Below are 20,533 nucleotides of genomic sequence, written 5' to 3' on the forward strand. Positions count from 1 at the left end.
GAGAGGAGGAGCAGCTGTTGATAGCAGAATAGTGATGAAGTTCTTAGCGGCATAATCAATGTCAGTGTCTACTGTACTCATTTAAAAATCTTCTCCATCACTAGTTGTTTTTTAAATGAGACTCAACTTTGAAAAAAAATACTCTAACTGAAAAAGTATATTGAAGTTTCAAATTGGTGGGCTGGTTCACAGAAGCCTTACAGCCAACATGGAAATTCAAACACACATAAGACTTAATTTATATAAGAAGATGTGGAAACAAACTGCAGACTAAACTACTCCAACTGTAATCTTTGCATTAATACTGATTAGGTCAGTATGTTTTGATTGGGAATTATTGCTGCCTAAAAGACATTGCTGTTATTACTAGTGCAGTTTCCCTTATTTTTGCTAGGTGGCCAGATACAAGAGGCTCCTGCACCCTTAATAGTTGTGCAGAAGAATTTTCAACAGGTGTAAGCTTGTGTCTGCTAAAATTCCACCCTACACAACTATCCTGTCCTGTTTTTAACCCAGTTATTCGTAATATACGCTTTCAAGAGGTATTAACTGTTCTCTAACTAGAGACAACTACTAGTACCATGTTTCTCCAAAAATAAGACACCGTCTTATATTGATTTCTCCTAAAAAAAAACACTGCTTATTTTCAGGGGATGTCTTATTTTTTATTAAGTTTAACCTACAAGGTTAAACTGCCTATCACTAGGGCTTATTTTCGGGGTATGGCTTATTTTCGGAGAAACTCAGTAGTATGGTTAGTAGGATTTTGTTCTACCGTATGTTAGCAGTTTGTGTCTACTCCCATAAGGCGGCAATTTGTGCACACTTACAGCAGAATCCTGTGTAGTTAGGTGTGCCTGAGACCACTGAAATAAACATGTTTAGGCATGCTTAACTTTGCATAGGGTGATTGTGGACCTTGGAAGAAAGCCTACCAAACACAATAGGCCATTCTTATAAGGCTGGTACTGAACCAGAAAAAATGTTGCAGCATTTGATGTTTTGGCAGTTTCTTGGTCTTAATTAGCTACTGGCATGCTCCAGGAAGGTTAATTTCTAATGCTGCAACCCTAAGCATACGGTTCTTGTTAAGGAGATTACATAGCCTGCACATGTTCAGAGATACAATCTATTATTGAGAGCTAGTGATGCAGCGGGTAAGTATTCCTCAGCCAGCTTAGCCAACTGTCAAGGAGGGTGGGAATTGTAGTCTGACAGCATTTGGGAACCAAGGCTGAAAAATAAGAGAACCGCAGATAAATAGGTCTGAAATCCTCACTAAGCTACGAAGCTGTGTCTTTGGGTCAATCACTTTCTAAGCCCAGTCTACTAGACTAGAAATATGACATATCCAGTACACACACATCTCAGTAGGGAAGACTCGGGCAGGTATTATCCTCTGTGCGTTGTTTCCTACAATCGCAGTGCTTTATTTTTTCCTAGCCTTAGCGAAGACTGAGGTGCATTTGGGGACACCACTGCATTGCCAGGCTAACCCTGCCCTCTGCCGGTAGAGACCCCGGCGTCATAGATGAGGGTCAGGTGAGTCGCGCCACTTCCACCCGCTCCCGGGTCACACTGCAACCTCTTTGATGTACGGAACGCTGGGGGATCGGGAGCTCCCGTGTTGTGTTCATTCGTTATATCTGAAGCATGCGTGGTGTGATCCAGGACCTTGGTTTTTAAAGATACCGTACATAAACACAAATGGTCTTATACGCTGGAGGAAGGGGGTTGCCCAGCAGACTAGATGATCCGTGTCAGAGCAGTTAAAGAGGTCAGAGGGTTAAGACAGTTTCTGACTCTTTAGCCGCCCGCAGAGCTAATAGATCTCTGAATGGATGCTATTTCACAGCCTTTCCCAGTATGCTCTTCAACTGTCTACGGACTACAAGCACTCTGAACTTGGAACTACATTTTCCGGCACGCTACAAAAGTAGTGGGCTAGGTTTACTCCGAGTCGGCGGACTACGTTACAGCAACCAGAGCGAGAGTGGGAGGTGACGTTTCCAACACGATCGAGGGTTTCTCTGGCACTCGTCCTGTTGCGCTTATTTTGCTTTTTTTTCAGCGCCTCGGGACGAGTTCCGGCTTCCCGAAAGGCTTCACATGGAGGCGCGAGGCATGCTGGGAGCCGTAGTTCCTTTGCCTTGAGAGCGTGCCTCGCGCTGCTGGGGCGTGTCCTCAGGGGGCTATAAAAGCATCTGGAGGGTCGGTGGGCTGCGTTTCTCGGCTGATTGTTGTCACTCCGTCGGGGTCTTGAGGTGAGTTGTGGGACTGCCATCACCTTTGGCGGCGGCGCCGCCGCTGGCGGGGTTCGGCTCAGGTTTTGCCTCTTCAGGAACTGGGTAAGAACGAAGGGAACGCCGAGTTGTTTGTTCGAGTAATGGGGGCGGCGGCGGCGGCCACACAGGTATTCCTTCGTGGAATTTGTTCTCCCTCCGCTTCGCTTTAGGCGGCACATTCTGGTCCTCTTTACCTCGTGGCGTTTTATTTCATTCTCTCCCCCCCCCCAAATCCTCTCACCTCCTAATCCTCCCACCGGCGGTTTGGTGCATCCCGTTTTCTCACGGCGGAGGCGGCGGTTCGACTTAAAACCGAGACGCCACGTGACCCGACTTGGCGTTTAGGCCGCCATTTTCAAGGCCCATCAATCCGGCGCGCGCAAAGGAGGGAGGGAAGGAGAAGGGGGCGGGGGGAGAAGAGGAAAACCGAGCCCCGTCACGTGGTAGGCAGCCTGGGCCTGTAGAAAGAGACCGTTGAGATTCGGCGCCAAAAGATCTGACGAGGGGAGGGGCGGAGGCGGGAAACGAACCCTTTTGTCTGCTGAGGTAAACGTCTTTCTCCCTGAGAGAACTTTCTTATCGTCGTTGGCGGCTCCGGGGGAGGAGTTAAGAGCGGCTTTTAACGCTCTACCTTTTACCTCGTTTGATAAACCGAGAATTAGTATTCTGGTATATTTTTTCGTGCGCTCCAAGGCGGGGGTGGGAACTTAAGGCATGTCGGGTCTACACTGGCTTAACTCATTTATGGCACCGAAAATTAGCTGGTTGCAGTGGAACTGTGGGGTGAATTGGAAAATGCCGCCTTTACTGTAGTTTTTGGAAGGAACTGTCGGTCGATGTTTTGTCATCTCGCCACAGTTAACGAGTGAACACTTGAAGAAACGGGAGCGTTTCTTGAAGCGCTATTCTGTTACTCGCTTCAGACTAATTGGCCTTCATTATAGTTTTTTCTACTGGAGAGATTGTAACTTGTAAGAGTCTAGAAACTCTCATACTGATAGTTCCCTAGCCAAGAGTCATCTGTACAGCCCTTGTGTGTTGTACCCCGTACAGTACTATAACACTTGATTCGTTTTTACACCTCCCCTTCTGGGAGCAAGTGTCGTTTAAGGGACTGAGGTCCCTCAGCAATATAGCAGAGTTGGACTTCTAAGTCACTGTAATACTGCCCGCTGTTTCCAGTATTTAATGAATTTATGCTCTGCTAGACCTGTCAAACGATTTAAAATGCACCCAGCACGCATTTAAAGCACATTGTTTCGCCTGAAGAATTTTGGAAGCTAGTTTGTCAAGGATACCGGTACTGATATTTCTGAGAGAGTGGCAACTTTTGTTCGTGGGGTGTGCTCTTTACATTTGTAACAATCCTGTGTGAGGAGTCCATAGAAATATATACTGTACTCTAGTTAGGAGGGCTGTAATTTCAACTGGCAGATTGTATACCTTCCACTACTGACAGATTGCCACCCGTACAAAAACCCTTTAAAGTTCCTTTAAAATGAAATTGAAGCTCTTAAATAAATTTCTGTGACTGTAGCATGCCTCTTGAACAGTGCACAGGCTGTTTGATTGGGAACTTTTTGACTTCATAGGAAAAGGTTGTGGCATACATGAAGGAGCCAGCTGATAGTTACTTGCACTAGCAGCCTATGTAGGGCATAATGTACCATTGATGGTCCTTACCCTTAATTTGCTATAATTCTATTTATGAAGCATACATTACAGTTGCTGGAGAAAAAGTATTCTAACTTCAGAATTTTCAGTTTCAGAATGGCAGAAGAATCTGCTGCTCCTTCTACTTCCGCTGACAAAACTGAGAGGTAAGATGTTAGATGTAAGAATAGTGCATGTGAGTTTGAAATAGAGTAGTGTAACTACTATCTTCCTGCAATAGTCAGCTACTACTAGTTACATTGATTGGAATAGATGAATTATTGAACACTGACACTCTTGATTCACTATAGTAAAACAGCTAAATAATGACCAAGCTTGCTTCTCACAGCTATAATGTTGTGGCTAACAACCTTGTTCCAGTAGCACCTTAGAGACCAACTAAGTTTGTTATAGTGGTACCTCAGGTTACGTATTTTCGGGTTACGTACCATTCTAACCTGGACGTAAGTAAACCTGGAAGTGAGGACATTGGCTTGGGAGGAGCCAGCACGCCTCACCAAGGTTCCCCTCGCTGCCTCTGCTTCTCTCACCTGCAGTGGAGAGACCGAGCTGCGTCTGGGGCTGGGCCTGGGCGCGAAAGTCAGGAACTTTCCAGCTCTGCCGGCACGGCTGGGGCTGCCACTGGGGATGGGCTGGCTTGGTCCCACCCAAAGGGCTGGGCCAAAGCCACTGCGGCACAGCCTCTTCTCACAGAGCCACAGCCCCCGCCAGGAGGCAGCGAGCAAGGAGACGCGGGGTGACAGGAAACGCGGACAGCTTCCCTGACCCCGCTGCTCCTCCGGCACCACTCTGGCCCATGCCCGGGGGTCACCACGCTCCCCTCGAAGGCGCAGCCACCTTGGAGCTTTATGGACCGGCGTCGGGCGTCCTCGGCTTTCAGCTCACTGGCCCTCCCCTCGCAGCCATGCGCTCCATGTCAGGGAGGCAGACGCAGGCAAAGTGTGACGGCCGCCCCCTCAGCTCCGTGACTGCTCTACCCTTGGTTTGCTGCTCCTCCTGGCGCTGCTGCGAAGCCGGGCAGCCGGTGGATGCCATGGAGAGGGGCACGGTGACCTTCGCTGGCGGGGTCCGGTCTCAGGGCGGGGAAGCTAAGGGGAGCCGGTCAGCCTACCTACCTGCCCGCTCACCCGCCTGCATGCCTCCATGCCACGCAGGGAGAGGTGGCAGCGGTGTGTGTGTGTTTCCGCCAATCTTCCTTGACTGCCAGCTGATGGGGCAGATCCAGCAAGGTTAAGGTGGAATATTTATTGCCTTCCTGCCCCTGTTAGCAGCAGGATAGCCATGTTCAAATATATGAAAGGATGTCATATGGAAGAGGGTGAAAGGTTGTTTTCTGCTGCTCCAGAGAAGCGGACACGGAGCAATGAATTCAAACTTCAAGAAAGAAGATTCCACCTAAACATTAGGAAGAACTTCCTGACAGTAAGAGCTGTTCGGCAGTGGAATTTGCTACCAAGGAGTGTGGTGGAGTCTCCTTCTTTGGAGGTCTTTAAGCAGAGGCTTGACAGCCATATGTCAGGAATGCTTTGATGGTGTTTCCTGCTTGGCAGGGGATTGGACTGGATGGCCCTTGTGGTCTCTTCCAACTCTATGATTCTATGACTTGCTGGAGGCATCTCCCCACTGTAGGGAGACTGGGCAGGCAATTCAGCTGCAGGGCTCTTCTGCTCCTGGTTGATTGTGTGACTGCAGAAATGGATAAAAGTCTCCCATCCAAAGTGACTATCATCAGTGCATGTAAGGAAAAAATGTTAATTTTTTTTCATCTAAAACACTGTCTTTACTTATTTTATAGTACAGTACATTGATTATTGCCTTCATTTTATGGATCAATGGTCTTGTTAGACAGTAAAATTCTTGTTAAATTGCTGTTTTAGGGGGTGTTTTTCATCGTCTGGAACAGATCAATCCACTTTCCATTACTTTCTGTGGGAAAGTTCACTTCAGGTTAAGAATGCTTCAGGTCAAGAATGGACTTCCGGAATCAATTAAGTACTTAACCTGAGGTACCACTGTATTGGTATGAGCTTTCATGTGCATGCACACGAAGGCTCATATCAATAACAAACTTAGTTGGTCTCTAAGGTGCTACTAGAAGGATTTTTTTTTATTTTGTTTCGACTGCGGCAAACCAACACGGCTAACTGCCTGTAACTAGAACCTTGTTTCTATTTTTCTAGTATGGATGTGGATGCAGAAGCCAAGAAATGTCTCGGCTTGGGGCAGAAAAATCTGGTAATGGGAGATATTCCAGCTGCTGTTAATGCATTTCAGGAAGCTGCTTCTCTGTTGTAAGTAATGAGATTTATCCCTTCAGTTGAATTTTCATTTGATGAAGGGAATTTAGCCTATCTTAGGGATGACAACCTTTTTTCTTTGTTATGAGGTGCATTCTCTTGGGGGTAATCAGTGGAGAACTGCATGCTAGTGGTGCACAGAGCCAGAAAGAAGTGTTCTGGATTAATATCTGCAATAAAGACGGCTTCAATTTTTCCTTTCCCAAATTAGATTTCTTCTATGTAGAATTTTTTACCAAAACGTAAACCCCACCGGGTTTTACAGGGTTACTCTCAATTAAGTTCAGTGAACCCTCGGGTTAAGTACCTCTCTGGATATGTAACCTTAAGGTTACGAACTCTGCAAAGTTGGAAGTATTTTTCGGGGTGCGCAATGCGCATGGTCCCCCCGAACAAATTAAATCGGTATCCAGAAGGTCCACTGTATGTAGAGGATAATTTTTTTTAGCCCAGCTCCTGTTTTGGAAAATGAATGAAAGTAACTTTAGCACACTATTTGCTTATTTAATTATTGAATTTATATTCCTCATGAGGAACCCCAGGGTGGCAAACAGATCCACGCTTCAGAAAACAAAGCAAAAACATTATTCCATCCAGTGATCTCAAGGTTGCCAAGAAATTTGGCCACCAAATTCCTGCATAACCAGGAATATTTCCAAATTTCTCATGAAAGTTAATAATGGTGATAGGCACACCTCACTGGAAAGGGAACTAACACCAAAAAAGCCCTGTTGTGGGTCATTGCAAACCAAGCAGACCTGGTGGTTGCATCGCCAACAAAGCCTCACCTGCTTATTGTAGGGACTGAGATGATTGGTATTGTAGAAGGTACTTTTTTAGATACTGTATTTACCGTAGTTTCCAAGCTTCCATGTGGGAGGTCACTAGAGCAGTGTTTCCCAACCAGTGTGCCTCCAGATGTTTTGGGACTACAACTCCCATCATCCCTAGCTAGCAAGACCAGTGGTCAGGAATGATGGGAGTTGTAGTCCCAAAACATCTGGAGGCACACTGGTTGGGAAACACTGCATTAGAGCATAGACAACTGACACTAGGTTACCTGGTTCAGTAACCAGACTTACCTGGGTATAACCACCTAGCAGTGGAAGCCACTCCAGTGAAAAGAACTTCCAAAGTATATTCCCCCAAATAATTTTGTCCAAATAATTTGGACAAAACTTTCTTAAGCCATATGGCCTGTGTATGTGTGTGTCAATATTTATGTTGAATACAATGTTGTACATTCTAATACTTCCTGATACTATGTGGAAAGGGCAGGGGATATAATCTGCAGGTAGATAAAAAGCTGTATTTTTAAATGGATTTTTAAACTCCGTTTGGATTTTGGATTTTCTGGAATTTTAAATTTAATAAATTCTCAAATAACAATGCTGGTACTATTATATCTTAACCAAAGCATGTTAGCTACAGTTATTCTTTTAAAATGAAGTAGTTTCTCTACCAGATACATAGAGATAACGGAGGCTTCCTATTTAAATGAAGAGCCAGTTCGATGATTTTTTCAAATGATTATTTACAGTCCAACTAGCAAACATAAATGTTTAGTTCCACTGAATGAAAATGATCTCTAGTCTGCTCAATAATTATTTGACATGTCAGTGACAGGCATTTCATTTTTGTTACTTTGTATTAAACAAGTAGGGATGCGGGTGGCACTGTGGTCTAAACTACAGAGCCCTAGGGCTTGCCGATCAGAAGGTCGGCAGTTTGAATCCCTGCGATGGGGTGAGCTCTCGTTGCTCGGTCCCTGCTCCTGCCAACCTAGCAGTTCGAAGGCATGTCAAAGTGCAAGTAGATAAATAGGTACTGCTCCAGCTCGGCCAGTAAAGCGAGATGAGCACCGCAACCCCAGAGTCGTCCGCGACTGGATCTAATGGTCATGGGTCCCTTTACCTTCATTAAACAAGTATCTGACTTCTAGAAGACATCTAAAGGCATCCCTATATAGGGAAGTTTTTAATTTTTGATGTTGTGTTTTAATTTATTGGAAGCCGCCCAGAATGGCTGGGATAACCCAGTCACATGGGTGGCATATAAATAAGTTGTTGTTTGTTATGGTGGTGAAAGCAGAGTCAAGCAGAAACAAACAATACTGGAAAGAAGACACACAAAATTGTCCAGTGTTCACATTCCTGTATTTTTGTACTTTATCTCAAACAGTCATGGCTACTGGTCATAATGGAATGTTTTAAAGGCTTTCCCTCTATAGGTTAACAAAAATGAAATCTTATAAAAGGTGTAGACGCCAACAAATAGAAAAAAGCCTGGTTGTACTAAATAATAGGCATTTGGTTTTAAGGCAGCATTTAGATGTCAGATTTGCCCCAGTGTTCAACAAATATATGAAGTAATACACTAGTGGCCAAAATTGAGTAATACCATAAAATTATATATTAATGGAAATATAATTTAATGAAGAATGTACAGTAATGGAATAAAGTCTGTTCAATTATCTGTATTCTATCAAACGCTATAGCCAAATAACCAGGAAAAGGAGTGTTTAGAGAGCCAATCAGGTGGCATATTGTTTTGGAAATGATGGCTCATAATACCACCTTTTTTGGAGCAATACCATAAAATTATATATCAATGGAAAGATATTTTAATGAATGTAATGCAATAGCTTTTATGAAGGATTATTTATTACAACAGCAGTCATAAAGAAGAAATGGGAAACAGATAGAAAAAATTAGATATACAAAAATTCTCACCATGTCAGTTAATACTTAGTTGGGTAACCTTTAGCCTTCCCATGGAGTAAACCAAGTTTTTTAGTTCTACAGCTGTAATAATGTGAAGTAAGATTGAATTATTGCCTCTATTAATTGGGTTTTCTTGCTGGGTTGCTTTTGACTAACAAGTTTCTTTAGTCGGCTCCATAGATTTCAATTTTGTTAAGTTCTGGGCAGTGTATTTGGGGGCATTTACATGCCCATTAACGACGAAAATTCTGCCCACACCTTTTGCTGTCATACCACCCCAGATCATTACACTAACTGGGTGTTTCACGGTAGGTGTCATGCAAGTAGGATGCAAATCTCTGATTCCCCTCCTCACATATTTCATGCCATCACTATCGAGCAAGGAGATTTTGGTATCATCACGCCAAATAACACTGTCCCATTGTTCTGCTGTCCAGTTAACAAGGGTTTTAGCCCAGTTTAGTATTTTCAACCTTTTTTTGAGAGGTAACAATGGCTTTTCCCTTGGAATTCTAGCATTTGGACCATATTCCTGCAGTCTTTGCTGAACAGTTCTTGTCCTCAACTTCACATTACATTGCACCATGTCATCTTGTATACACCCAGATGATTTTCTTCTGTCACATAGGCACAGTCTCCCAATTCTTATGTCATCATTTGCTGTTCTGCACCTTTTCCTGCCTTTACCAGTCTGAATTTGTAGTAACTGAGTCTCCTTGTACACTTCAAAAATTTAGAAATGCCACCTTTGGTTAAGTTTCCACCAATTTTTCTTATAATTTCTTCATAACTGTAGCCTTGTTCACTTAATAGTACTATTTTACATGACTTTCTGAATGACCAGTCAACTCCTTGCACCATTTTAAAATTTTTATTACATTTACAAGCTAACTAAATGAAAGAACAAAAAAACAAACCCAACCAACTTGATAGCAATCACATATCACATTGACAAATGTCTTCCTTATTTCTGTTGTAATAAATAATCCTTCATAAAAGTTACTTGCATTACATTCTTCATTAAATTATCTTTCCATTGATATATAATTTTATGGTATTGCTCCCCAAAAAAGTGATGTTATGAGCAATCATTGCCAAAACAATGACACCTGCTTAGCTCTCTAATCCATTTATTTTTCTGACTATTTGGCTATAACTTTTGATAGAATGCAGATAGTTGAACAAATCTTGTTGCATTACATTCTTCATTAAATGTTTCCTTTGATACATAATTTTATGGTATTACTCAAAAAAAGTTGTGTTATGAGCCATCAAACCTTGGAAATAAATGTTTCCCAAAAGGTTTCCACAATTCTGGCCACTTCTGTAAATGGGAAACATGACTTAAATTAATCCACCCTGCTAATCTGGTAATCTCTTTTTAGGGCAAATAAGTATGGTGAAACTGGAAATGAGTGTGCAGAAGCTTACTTTTTTTACGGGAAATCACTTCTGGAATTGGCAAGGTAAGTTAATGTGACCTGCTTTGGGCCACTTGGTGGTTTGAATAGTTAATCTAGATTAGGAAGGCTAACATAATTTACAGGGACTGGAATCCACTTCACCAGTTGCTGCTGCACACAGAACTGAAGTTACCTTTTGTAACTTTTTCTCAGAGTAGTGGCAGTCATTCTAGAGCTATATAATCAGGTCAACAAACTGGTTGGTCTTCCTTGTCAACCAAATATGTATTTGCTTCCAGGACGCCTGGAGCAGGATCTGTTAACTGGTGTTCTTATGCTACATCACTAAAGCTGGTGAGGGAAAATATAACAGCAATGCCTACTTATGTCTTCTAGAATGGAAAATGGTGTGCTGGGAAATGCCTTGGAAGGAGTGCAGGTGGAAGAGGAGGAAGAAAAAACAGAAGACTCAATGGTAGAAAGTGCTGATAATATAGATGGTATGTAGTGCTGTCTTAACTCATCATAGAGATGCCAAGCTGTGTGTGTTCCAAGTGGATACTAGACAAGGGTCATTTTATTATTATCAAGTTGTTTGAATCTTAAACCGCAACTAAAAAGACACTCTTAAAAGTCTTTATAATGATAAAATTGACCAAAAACTTGCTTAAAAGGCTTAAAAACCTGCCTTTTAACAAGGCCAGTGCTTCTACAAACCTATAGTTTAAAGCATTGTTTTGAACCAATCCTTGAACCATGTAGGCTTAGCTTTGTTTCTGTGCTTCAAGATCTTAAGGACAGTCAGCTAATTGTTTCTAGAACCATGAACTAATTGGGCAAAGGTTCTGTGAACAAACTGCATAGTAACCCCCAGTATTACTGCTTATTGCAAAACTATTTAGTGTATAGCACATTGTGGCCTAGATCTTTTGGGCAGTGGCATCTAATAAGGTTTGATGCTGTGAAGATCATGTTGTGACAATAGGCCACGCTCAAGAAAGTGGATAGTTTGTCTAATTTTCAATACTTGCTGTGACCCTCAGTTTGTAGCATCTTCTGCAATCTAGTGCAATGTCTTGTCTAGACAAAGCTTGGCATCTCTTGCTTGGCTGTTACTATGCTGGCATACAACTCATTGCTTAAGCACAACTCCTTGCAAGCCCTGTTATGGAAGGCACTTGTTCTCAGCTTAAGGGTCCAAAAAGATTGCATTGATTGCTGTAACTTTGAAGCAAGACATCAATGGGATGGAGGGTGGGATGTGAAGATCATGAATGTTTATCACTAAATTCGAAGGTTTGTTTGTGCTTGATCTTCCTTAAACATGTAGAAGAAGCAAGGGAGGAATTAAGAGAGCAGGTATATAATGCCATGGGGGAAAAAGATGAATCCAGAAAAAATCCTGAAGAGTCTCTGGTGCATACAGGAGTGGAGATGCAGCTGAAGGATGTTGAAATGGAAGAAGTTAAGGAAGAAGAAGTAGCTAAGGAAGAAAAAACAAAAGCAGCAGCTCTGGATGGAGAAGATACCACTGTTGTGGAGAAAAAGCAAGAGCAAGAGAAGGCAGAAAAGCAGGTAGAGGCAGCTATGGAAGAACAAAACGTCGATGAAGTAACTACTGAGGTAGCATTAGAAGATGGTGCTGCTAGGGAAGAGAAGCCAGTGGATGCAGAAGGGACAGCTGGAGAAAAGAAGCCAGTGGTGGTAGAAGAGGCTAGGGAAGATGCTGCTGTACACAGAGTGGTGGTTTCGGAAGATGCAGCTGTGAAAATTAATCCAGTAATAGAAGAGGCTGCAGAAGCAGCTGGGGGAGATACTACTTTAGAAAAACAAGTGGCTGCAGGGGAAGCACCTGGGAAAGAGAAGGTAGTTGAGATAGCAGCTCAAGAGAAGAGAGAAGAGGTAGAAAAGCAGGCAGACACAATTGTAGAAAATAATCCAATAGTAGAGGAATTGGTAAAAGCTTCAGGTGAGTTAGAAAAAGTTGAGAAAGTTGAAGGCCAAGCAGAAAAAACAGAAGAACAGCCAGCCAAAGCTACTGCTGAGAAGACAGAGGACATGAAGCCTGCCACAGAACAGGTGGTGGTGAACTTGAAAGAGAAGGAAGAAACATTGGATTCAAGAGAAGTAGAACCTTCAGCTCCAAATGAAACCACTCCTTCAGGGAGCATCAAGCAGTGTCATGAAATGGAACCAGAAGAAAAAGCTGAAGTTGCTCCTAAGGTAGAAAAGGAAGAAGAAAAGGATGACGAGATGGGAGAGGGCGAAGGTAACAGGGATAGAGGACACTTGTGGGTGGATTTCTTTAGAGAGCTAACCCTTAGTAAGACTAATCCATTCAGAATTCTCTGTGCCACAGGGATGAATCCACCCAGGGAGAATTTTGAAGCTGCAAGGAACAGTTGAATTGAAACAAAACTAACAAGTTGAGCAATAAATTATTGGCTTTTGGGGGGACTGGCTTGCATGAGCAGCAAATATAGAAAGCAATGGCTCAAAGAGAACACTGAATGGATGTTCACTGCATGTTTTTATGTTAATGCAAGATTAACTCTGAACAATTAAAAGCATAGTACTAGAATATATATTGACAAGATCCACAAAAATACAGCAACATGAGGGTGCTGGCTTATGGACCTGTATTAAACAACCTAAAACCTATCATGCTTCAGGCCTATAACTAGAAACAAGTGCAGGTAATAGACATCACAGCTTTCATGTCCTGCTTCTCTTGCTTTAGCATTGCTGTTTAACTACCTTATACCTTGAAAATGTTTGTTTACAAGTGAGATTCTAAGTAGTGAAATAGTTGTAAAGCTGATAAACCTTCACATAATACAACTGTTTAACAAATATTTAGTCACTTTGTGTTCCTATTTGAAAAAAGTGACTAATAATTGCAATATAATAGGGATACAGTCCAGTGGCAAGTTTGCTCTGGCAACTAGAGCCTTTCCTATGCATTTCTAATCCCAGAGTAGTTTAAAAGCATGGCCCTCTAGATACTGCTGAACTAAAACTCCATATTAATATTTCTGTTTTATCTTAACTATGAAATGGGACTACTTCTAAGAAGTGCAATTTTAAAGCTATTCTCTTTGTCTCCCCCATTACTATGAAAGCAAAACTTCTAGAGGGAAGCTATAAAAAGTATTAAAACATGTTCAAATTCTTATTAACTGGCATGCCAGGGGGTGCCATGCAAACAGCATAAAGGAGAAAGAATATCCTAACGCTGAATATTTTAATCTATGTAGCTCCCTCTCAAAACTTCTTATAAACATATTGCAATCCTTGGATTATTCTTGCAGATTGCACAGAAACCTACCAAGCCAACCCTCATGAACTCATAGGTTGGAAGCATAATAATGGTGCAAGAATTTCACAGCTGAATAAAACAAAGAGTCAAGTAAAATGTATGTATAAACAGCTGGTTGTATATTAATGAGAAACTATTCTTGTAGAGATGGAAGGATCAGAAGAGGAAGATAAAGTTGAAGAGGATAAAGAAAATGACTCCGCAGTTGAAGAGGATAAAGAAAATGACTCTGCAGTCGAAGAGGATAAAGAAAATGACTCTACGGTTGAAGAAAAGGTGAAGTATAAAGATGAGCATTCAAGCCTGTTTAAGAGCTGGTTCAATGTTTCTGTGATTGAGAAAGGAACATTGTTTTCATGGAAACTATTTCCGATTATGTATGTTTTCTAGAGCATAGGAAAACTGAAGTAGGCAGTTTGTTCCGAAGGTTCAGGATTATAGTAGGGTCTGTTAAAACTTTAGCCTGTTTTTCCTTCTAGATGCTTGTTCTTTCTCCATTCTTATTAAAAAGCCCATATCCTTCTCAGTGCTCCTCCCTTCTTTATTTGTCCCCTATGCTATCAGGAGCCAGTGTGGTGTAGTGGTTAAGAGCGGTAGACTCGTAATCTGGGGAACCGGGTTCATGTCTCCGCTCCTCCACATGCAGCTGCTGGGTGACCTTGGGCTAGTCACACTTCTTTGAAGTCTCTCAGCCCCACTCACCTCACAGAGTGTTTGTTGTGGGGGAGGAAGGGAAAAGGAGATTGTTAGCCGCTTTGAGACTCCTTCAGGTAGTGATAAAGCGGGATATCAAATCCAAACCCCTCTTCTTCTTCTCTTGTCTACTGACACAATGAATGCATTCATACATTTTAACTCATAAACTAGTTTCAATGAAGCACGTGGAGCATTGTGGTCTCCTAGTACAGGACCCATGGTTAAACTAATTTCTGTAACCTTTCCACCGTGTCTTTTATTACAGTTGTTTAAAAGCCCAAAAGCAGGTCTCCAAAACCTACAGGAACTTGGGAACAGGTTGCATCTCCTCTTCCTCATATCACAGCAACAGTGATTTGCTACAGAAAGGGAAAGGGCTGTGCTTGATAATGTGCATGGTATCTGCTTAATTATCAGAAGCTTGCTATTGTTTTAAAAAACTGCTATTGAAGCAGCTTTTTTGCAACAATACACTACCTTCTGAAGTAATTCTCTGCAAACGGTCAACCAATTTTTAACTCAACTGAAAGTATGTCCTCTTGTGACATCTCCTTTTTTGCCTTAACATTATAGAACTGGGTACTGTATTTTTTTCCTGCTACTCAAACTATGAAGACAGCGAGGTCAAACATGAGGAAGATATCCAGCTGATAAGATGAGCTGTTCATCAGGGTAGCCTCAGGAAAGACCTGGGCAAGAAGTGAATTGACATGCAAAGTGCTGGTGATTAGCTAGAACTACTGAGAAATGTGCTTTTGGAGCAAGAATTATAATTATCACTAATTATAATTCTATATTATAATTATAATGTAGAATGAATATATGAGTAGGGTTACTCTGAATCACATTTACTGACAAGGAATAGTGTTCAATGCAAAATTGGCTGCACTTTCCAAACATTGGTTTTAATTCTGCTTATGAAGGATTTGCTAGTTGAACAGCCAATACATATGAGGAGTAAGATACAATGTGAAAGACAAGCAGTTCAAAACTAATACAGGAGGAAAATAGATAATCCTCTAAAGCTGTTTGTAAATCCTTTTTGTCAAGCAGTCCACAAATCTTGACTTGAATCATTAGCTAGCCTTTCTGCAGAACCTGTGCTTTCAAGTCTTCTCTTTGTCTACCACATGGTGAGCTTTCATCACACTAGGTTCTGGAACTGGCAGAAGCATTGCTGTGAAGACTGTGGTACTAGGTGGGGTCTGGAAGACCAGGGTTCAAATCTCCATTTAGCCATGAAGCTCACTGACTGGCTTTGGACCTTACTGTCTCTTAGTCTTACCTCAGAGCTGTGAGGATAAAATGGGGGGAGAGAGAACCATGCACACTGTATTGAGCAACTTAAAGGAAAGGTAGGACGTTAATAGAGCTTCCTCTGCTGTGTTCAAGACTCCCTGCAACAGAACTGGCAACTTTGTAAGGAAGAAGTGCAGATTTCCCTAATATAAGTGCTAAATTTTGCTAACACGCTTCAGCATAGGAGTTTGTGGAAGGGGTATGATGTTCCTTTTCTAAAGCTTATATATTTGTTTCCTATGATGACTGGTTTCTTCAGTTGCCTGCTCTAAGGCAATTCAGGAGTTCCTGAATTGGTCCATCAACCACCAGTGGTCCACAAGCTTCATTCAGGTGGTCTGTGGTGTGTCTGTAAAAATACAATTGGAATCATGGAGCATCTAGCACAGGGCACTACAGTTTCTACAACAAGCAGAAAAGTCATCAAAGTGGTCTGCCAAGAAACTTAGTTGCCTTTCTATCCTTTTCTTTGACTCTTTCAAATAACTTTGCTTTAGGAGAGTGAAGAAGACGATGTTGGGAACTTAGAACTGGCTTGGGATATGCTGGAGTTAGCAAAAGTAATATACAAAAGGTATGTCTAGGAGTTTTAAAAAATAATGCCTTTTATACAACTAAAGGCGTTATGACAACCTTGCTGACTCTGCCTTCTTGATCTAGACAGGACACGAAAGAAGCTCAGCTCCTTGTTGCTCAGGCTCACCTAAAACTAGGAGAAGTTAGCATCGAATCTGGTAACTACCTTAAAGTTGCTTAGGCATGCAGTGGATTAATTTCTGATACTATTCTTCATATTTCCATTGCATATGATATTTCAGTTGCATGTTCATTACATATTATATAAACTGTCAGTAATACATTTTAAATTCACTTTACAGTATTCATATTTTCATAGCTGCTCAGACTTTTATGAACTAGCTCAGACTTGATCAATTAAGCCTTTTATTTTGGACGCCTCATACTGTACTTTGTTATATTGGGAAGTATGCTGGTAGGTTTGTTACCTTTATGCTACTGTGGCCTAGTTCAGATGCATTATTCCCTGCTTATTAAAGCATGCTTATTAAAAGCCTTGAAGATCCAATAGAGGCCCCTCGCCTTGGTCCTTTATCAGTGTAAATGGTAATTAAATTAATGGCTAACTGCAGTTTAACCAAACCAGGATGTAGTTGATAAATAAGGGGAAAGGCATGGGAAGGAAGCTTGCAGTCTCCTCATTTGTTCTCCGCTGTTGAGCAAGCCAGATACGCTTTCTAGCCACTTTTTCCACCAATCTCTGCAGACTATATTAAATGTGAAATGTCCTATATTCTTCAAAAATTGATACAGGAATCATGTCAGGTTATACAACTATTGATTGAAAACCTTTTTTCTACACTGATTGAATTCTGCTTTGTACAAATGTCTACTTTCATATGAAAGTCCTGTGGTTTACTTTCTGTTTTTATTGTGCAGAAAACTACTCTCAAGCGATAGAAGAGTTCCGTTCTTGCCTGGCTCTTCAGCAGAAGTACTTAGAGGCTCATGACCGCTTGCTTGCAGAGACTCATTATCATCTTGGGTTGGCCTTTCACTATGATAATCAGTACGATGAAGCAGTGTTGCAGTATAGTAAATCGTTGGAAGTCATTGATAAAAGAATGGGTAAGTGAAGTGCTGTTTTTCTTCTCATGCAGTTTTAGTTAAGCATCACCGTTACTGTGTGCTCCAAGCTCCAAATGTACAGTGTTGGGAAAGCTACAGAGCTAGTTTCCTCATGAAGAGTTCATAGAGCTAATGTGTCAGCTAGCAAACACTGCAATAAATTTGACATCTTCTGCTGATCCTTGAGAATCTGTTTTAACATACACTGGGGCAAAGTCCAAAACTGGTGAGTAAATGGCTCTAAAAGTACTAATATCACCTAAATATCACCTTTTTAGTGATGTTGACTGAGCGACTAAAAGCAAAAGGGGAAGGATCAGCTGAGGATGAGAAGGAAATTTTAGAACTCGAGGGACTGCTTCCTGAAATTAAAGAGAAGATAGAGGATTCAAAGGAGTCTCAAAAGAGCGCAAGAATAGCCCTGACTGTGAAAGCAACTTTGGTGAGTCCTAGGTTTACTGCTACCGTGTTGTTTTTTTTTGTGAACTTGTGCTAGAGAGGAGCAGATTGCAAAATAAAGCTGAGATACACAACAGTAAATGGGAAGACAGAGTATGCCATTGATACTTAGTTTTATAGTGGAAATTGCTAGATTTTTACTTGATTTTTTTGGGGGGGAGAGGTGGCTTTTGAAGCACTGAGTTCAGAGACCTTACACTGAACAATTAATGTTAAGATAACATGTAAAATCTGTTCCGGAGGATCCCCCAAACTCTTGAGCTGCTTTTGAAGGAGGTTGGCTGGAGGTGACGGTAGATTGTTGCACCAGTGGAGATGCAAGCTTGAATATGTCCCTTATTCTTAAAGACTGCAGATAGCAACTGCAAAATGGCTTGGGGATTCACACACTACAGATGAGACACCTGTTTACCTCTCTTGTGGTCTTAAATTTTTGGGAGCTTGAAAAATTATTAACTGCAGACCAACTTCCTCATTATTGCTTCTCATTACACTTTAAACTTTATAAATTGTGCTTCAAAACTGGTGTGCTATTTATTGTACATGTTTGTAATTTAGTCTCAGTAGGCTTTTAATAGTGACTTCTAGACTGATAGATCTCTTTGTTTCCAGGTTGGTGGATCTTCTTCTAGTTTTCCACAGGCAACTGAAAGCAATCCGGCTTCAGCTGTAAGTGATACTAATCCCTAAAGCAAGCAGTTTAATTCTGCTGTTCTATAGTATTTCATATTTTGCCTTCTGTTTTGTAACAGATCCCAGCTGGGCAAAAAACTGATGGAGCTCCTCAGTGTATTACAGACATCTCCCATCTTGTCAGAAAAAAGGTGTGTGTCCCATAAAACTAACAAAAATAGGTAACCACTGGCTTGCAGTACTTAAGCCAGGTGTAGGCAAACTCTGCCCTCCAGGTGTTTTGGGACTACAACTCCCATCATCCCTAGCTAACAGGACCAGTGGTCGGGGATAATGGGAGTTGTTGTCCCAAAACATCTGGAGGGCTGAGTTTGCCTATGCCTGTCCTAAGTCATCGCTTAAAAGCTTCGATCATTCTGCTTCTACAAATTTTAGAAATCCTGCATAATATCTTCTCCACTGGGAGCCAATCAGCCTGATAACCATCTAGCACACTTGGTAGCTTTTAATGGTTTTGTGCTGTGCAGTGCTCATCTGACTCACCCTGGTTTAATTTCAAAGCTTAATTGTGTGGGTCCTGCAGTCACTTGAGAATTTAGCTGTGTTGGAGACCTGCAAAATTGTCCAGGGTAGAGATTCAGAGTTTACAGGTAGCATAAAATCCATATAAACTGAACGTCACACCCAGGCTGAGCTGGGTTCCCATATTTCAAGTGGAAAGGAGAATTGGTTAAAATAGCAAAGCCAGTCTAAAACAAGCAAACTACATTTGTATCTTAAGGTACCCTCTTAACAAATCTCTCCATATAGCTAGGAAATATTTGATCTGTTTCTTCGACAGTCTGCCTTCTGATTTTGAGAGCTATGTGTAGACTGTTAGGTAACCCAGAACTAGATTGCTTTCAGTATTAATATTTTACATTTGAAGTTGTACTTGGTGAAGACTAAACAATTTTGTCTTCAGAGGAAACCCGAGGAAGAAACTCAACAGGGAGACAATGAAGCTAAGAAATCTAAACCAGAACCGGCTGTCAATGGTGGTGGTGATGCTACTCCCAGTGGAAATGAGGTTGCAGAGAAAAAGGAAGAGGAGGTGGGCTGTCGAGTCAGGAGTCCTGTGTATATTTTCTCCTTCCCAGGCACATCTTTCCTGCCTGTCTTTAATTGCTTGCTGGTCTTCTCGTAGACTTCTTAAAGTTGGAAATTTGCTTGTGTCAAAATGCATGCTGGAATCTGTCTAAGCTAAACCTGAAGTCTAGCTGTTAGACTAGTTCTGTATACTTGCAGAATGCAGTATGTATCTCTTGGATGCTTTGAAATAGCAACTTTGCTTAAAGTACTATTTATACAGGAGTCCTAATTCTTTACATTATCAGAAGTAGAGCAAGAGATTTATTTAAGAAAGATTATCTAAGCGTAATTTGGTTAATGGCTTCTGTCAAGAGGCAGCAGCAGCCATGCCACATTTAAGTAATCAATTGTACGTAAGTGTATTGAACGCTTTCAAGAGCTGTATTTAACTGGTCAGGTAAAACAAATGCATGTTTTAAATTACTTTTTTTTTCTTTTACAGGCAGAGGAAAGGCCACAAGTTGAAACGGTTCAAAGTCCTGTATGATGCAGTTTTAATATTGGACACTCCCTCCCAAGGCCAGTGGGTTTTGTATATAATGTATTTTTTCACTTTTGGCAACTTTTGTATTCAATAAAGATTACTCAATCATTTAACACTGCCTTTTGATAAAATTCAGCTGTATTCATGCATAAATACCTATTGACTCAATCAGCAGACCTAAAGATGATTGCATCTGCCTCATAGCCAGTTCTACAACAGCAGTGACAGGCTGGCTTTCAGTTGATGTACTGACTTCAGGGCAACAAAATTGCAAATGTCTGGTTTGTAAGGGTTTAGGAAGCAAAGTAGCATTTTTTTTGTTGTTAGAAAATTTTGGCCTTAATACTGAGCAGATATGGGGCTCAAATGTTGGTGGGGTTTCTTCCTGGATTTAGTTTGAAACACCAAGTCTGAGGAAGTACTAAACCATGGGTAAGCAAACTAAGGTCCGGGGGCTGGATCCAGCCCAATCTCCTCCTAAACCCG

General features: G+C 41.6%; 2 protein-coding genes across 25 annotated transcripts in view; one reads left to right on the top strand and one right to left on the bottom strand.

Annotated features, from left to right (window-relative positions):
- Window positions 1-769: 769 nt before the first annotated feature.
- Window positions 770-20,160, top strand: NASP (nuclear autoantigenic sperm protein). 9 transcript variants are annotated; one of them, XM_088673271.1, is made up of 15 exons: window positions 770-2,000; window positions 4,049-4,105; window positions 6,140-6,250; window positions 10,365-10,445; window positions 10,779-10,882; window positions 11,713-12,651; window positions 13,847-13,977; window positions 16,194-16,270; window positions 16,357-16,430; window positions 17,152-17,340; window positions 17,619-17,782; window positions 18,412-18,468; window positions 18,552-18,623; window positions 19,397-19,525; window positions 20,006-20,160. In XM_088673271.1, exons 1-15 carry the CDS (start codon window positions 1,867-1,869, stop codon window positions 20,048-20,050), a joined length of 2,364 nt encoding a protein of 787 aa, XP_088529397.1. In that variant the 5' UTR covers window positions 770-1,866; the 3' UTR covers window positions 20,051-20,160. The 9 variants fall into 9 exon arrangements, with proteins under 9 accessions (XP_088529397.1, XP_088529399.1, XP_088529398.1 ...); XM_060276957.2 differs by lacking the exon at window positions 770-2,000 and adding an exon at window positions 2,148-2,264; XM_088673274.1 differs by lacking the exon at window positions 770-2,000 and adding an exon at window positions 2,225-2,348.
- CCDC17 (coiled-coil domain containing 17) overlaps window positions 15,282-20,533 on the bottom strand; it is a 36,843-nt gene continuing 31,591 nt past the window's right edge. For 8 of the 16 annotated variants that reach the window (XR_015950819.1, XM_088673267.1, XM_088673265.1 and 5 more), the window contains one exon: window positions 15,282-16,045. Coding sequence is in view for 2 of the 16 variants with exons in the window: in XM_088673265.1 (XP_088529391.1) it covers window positions 16,022-16,045 (24 nt within the window). In the remaining 14 variants the exon portion in view is untranslated. Of the gene's footprint in view, window positions 16,046-17,563; window positions 17,703-18,975; window positions 19,045-20,533 lie in introns of those variants that run through there. The other 8 variants (XR_015950822.1, XM_088673268.1, XM_088673262.1 and 5 more) reach the window with 5 other exon arrangements.

The sequence above is a fragment of the Zootoca vivipara genome, chromosome 7 (assembly GCF_965207765.1).
Source record: "Zootoca vivipara chromosome 7, rZooViv2.hap1.1, whole genome shotgun sequence".
In the NCBI taxonomy this organism is placed as follows: domain Eukaryota; kingdom Metazoa; phylum Chordata; class Lepidosauria; order Squamata; family Lacertidae; genus Zootoca; species Zootoca vivipara.

Coding starts and splice junctions, on each gene's coding strand:
- NASP (XM_088673271.1), top strand. CDS start 1,867: ATGCTCTTCAACTGTCTACGGACTACAAGCACTCTGAACTTGGAACTA. Junction 4,106..6,139: donor TCCGCTGACAAAACTGAGAG/GTAAGATGTTAG, acceptor CTATTTTTCTAG/TATGGATGTGGATGCAGAAG. Junction 16,431..17,151: donor AGAAGTTAGCATCGAATCTG/GTAACTACCTTA, acceptor TTTATTGTGCAG/AAAACTACTCTCAAGCGATA.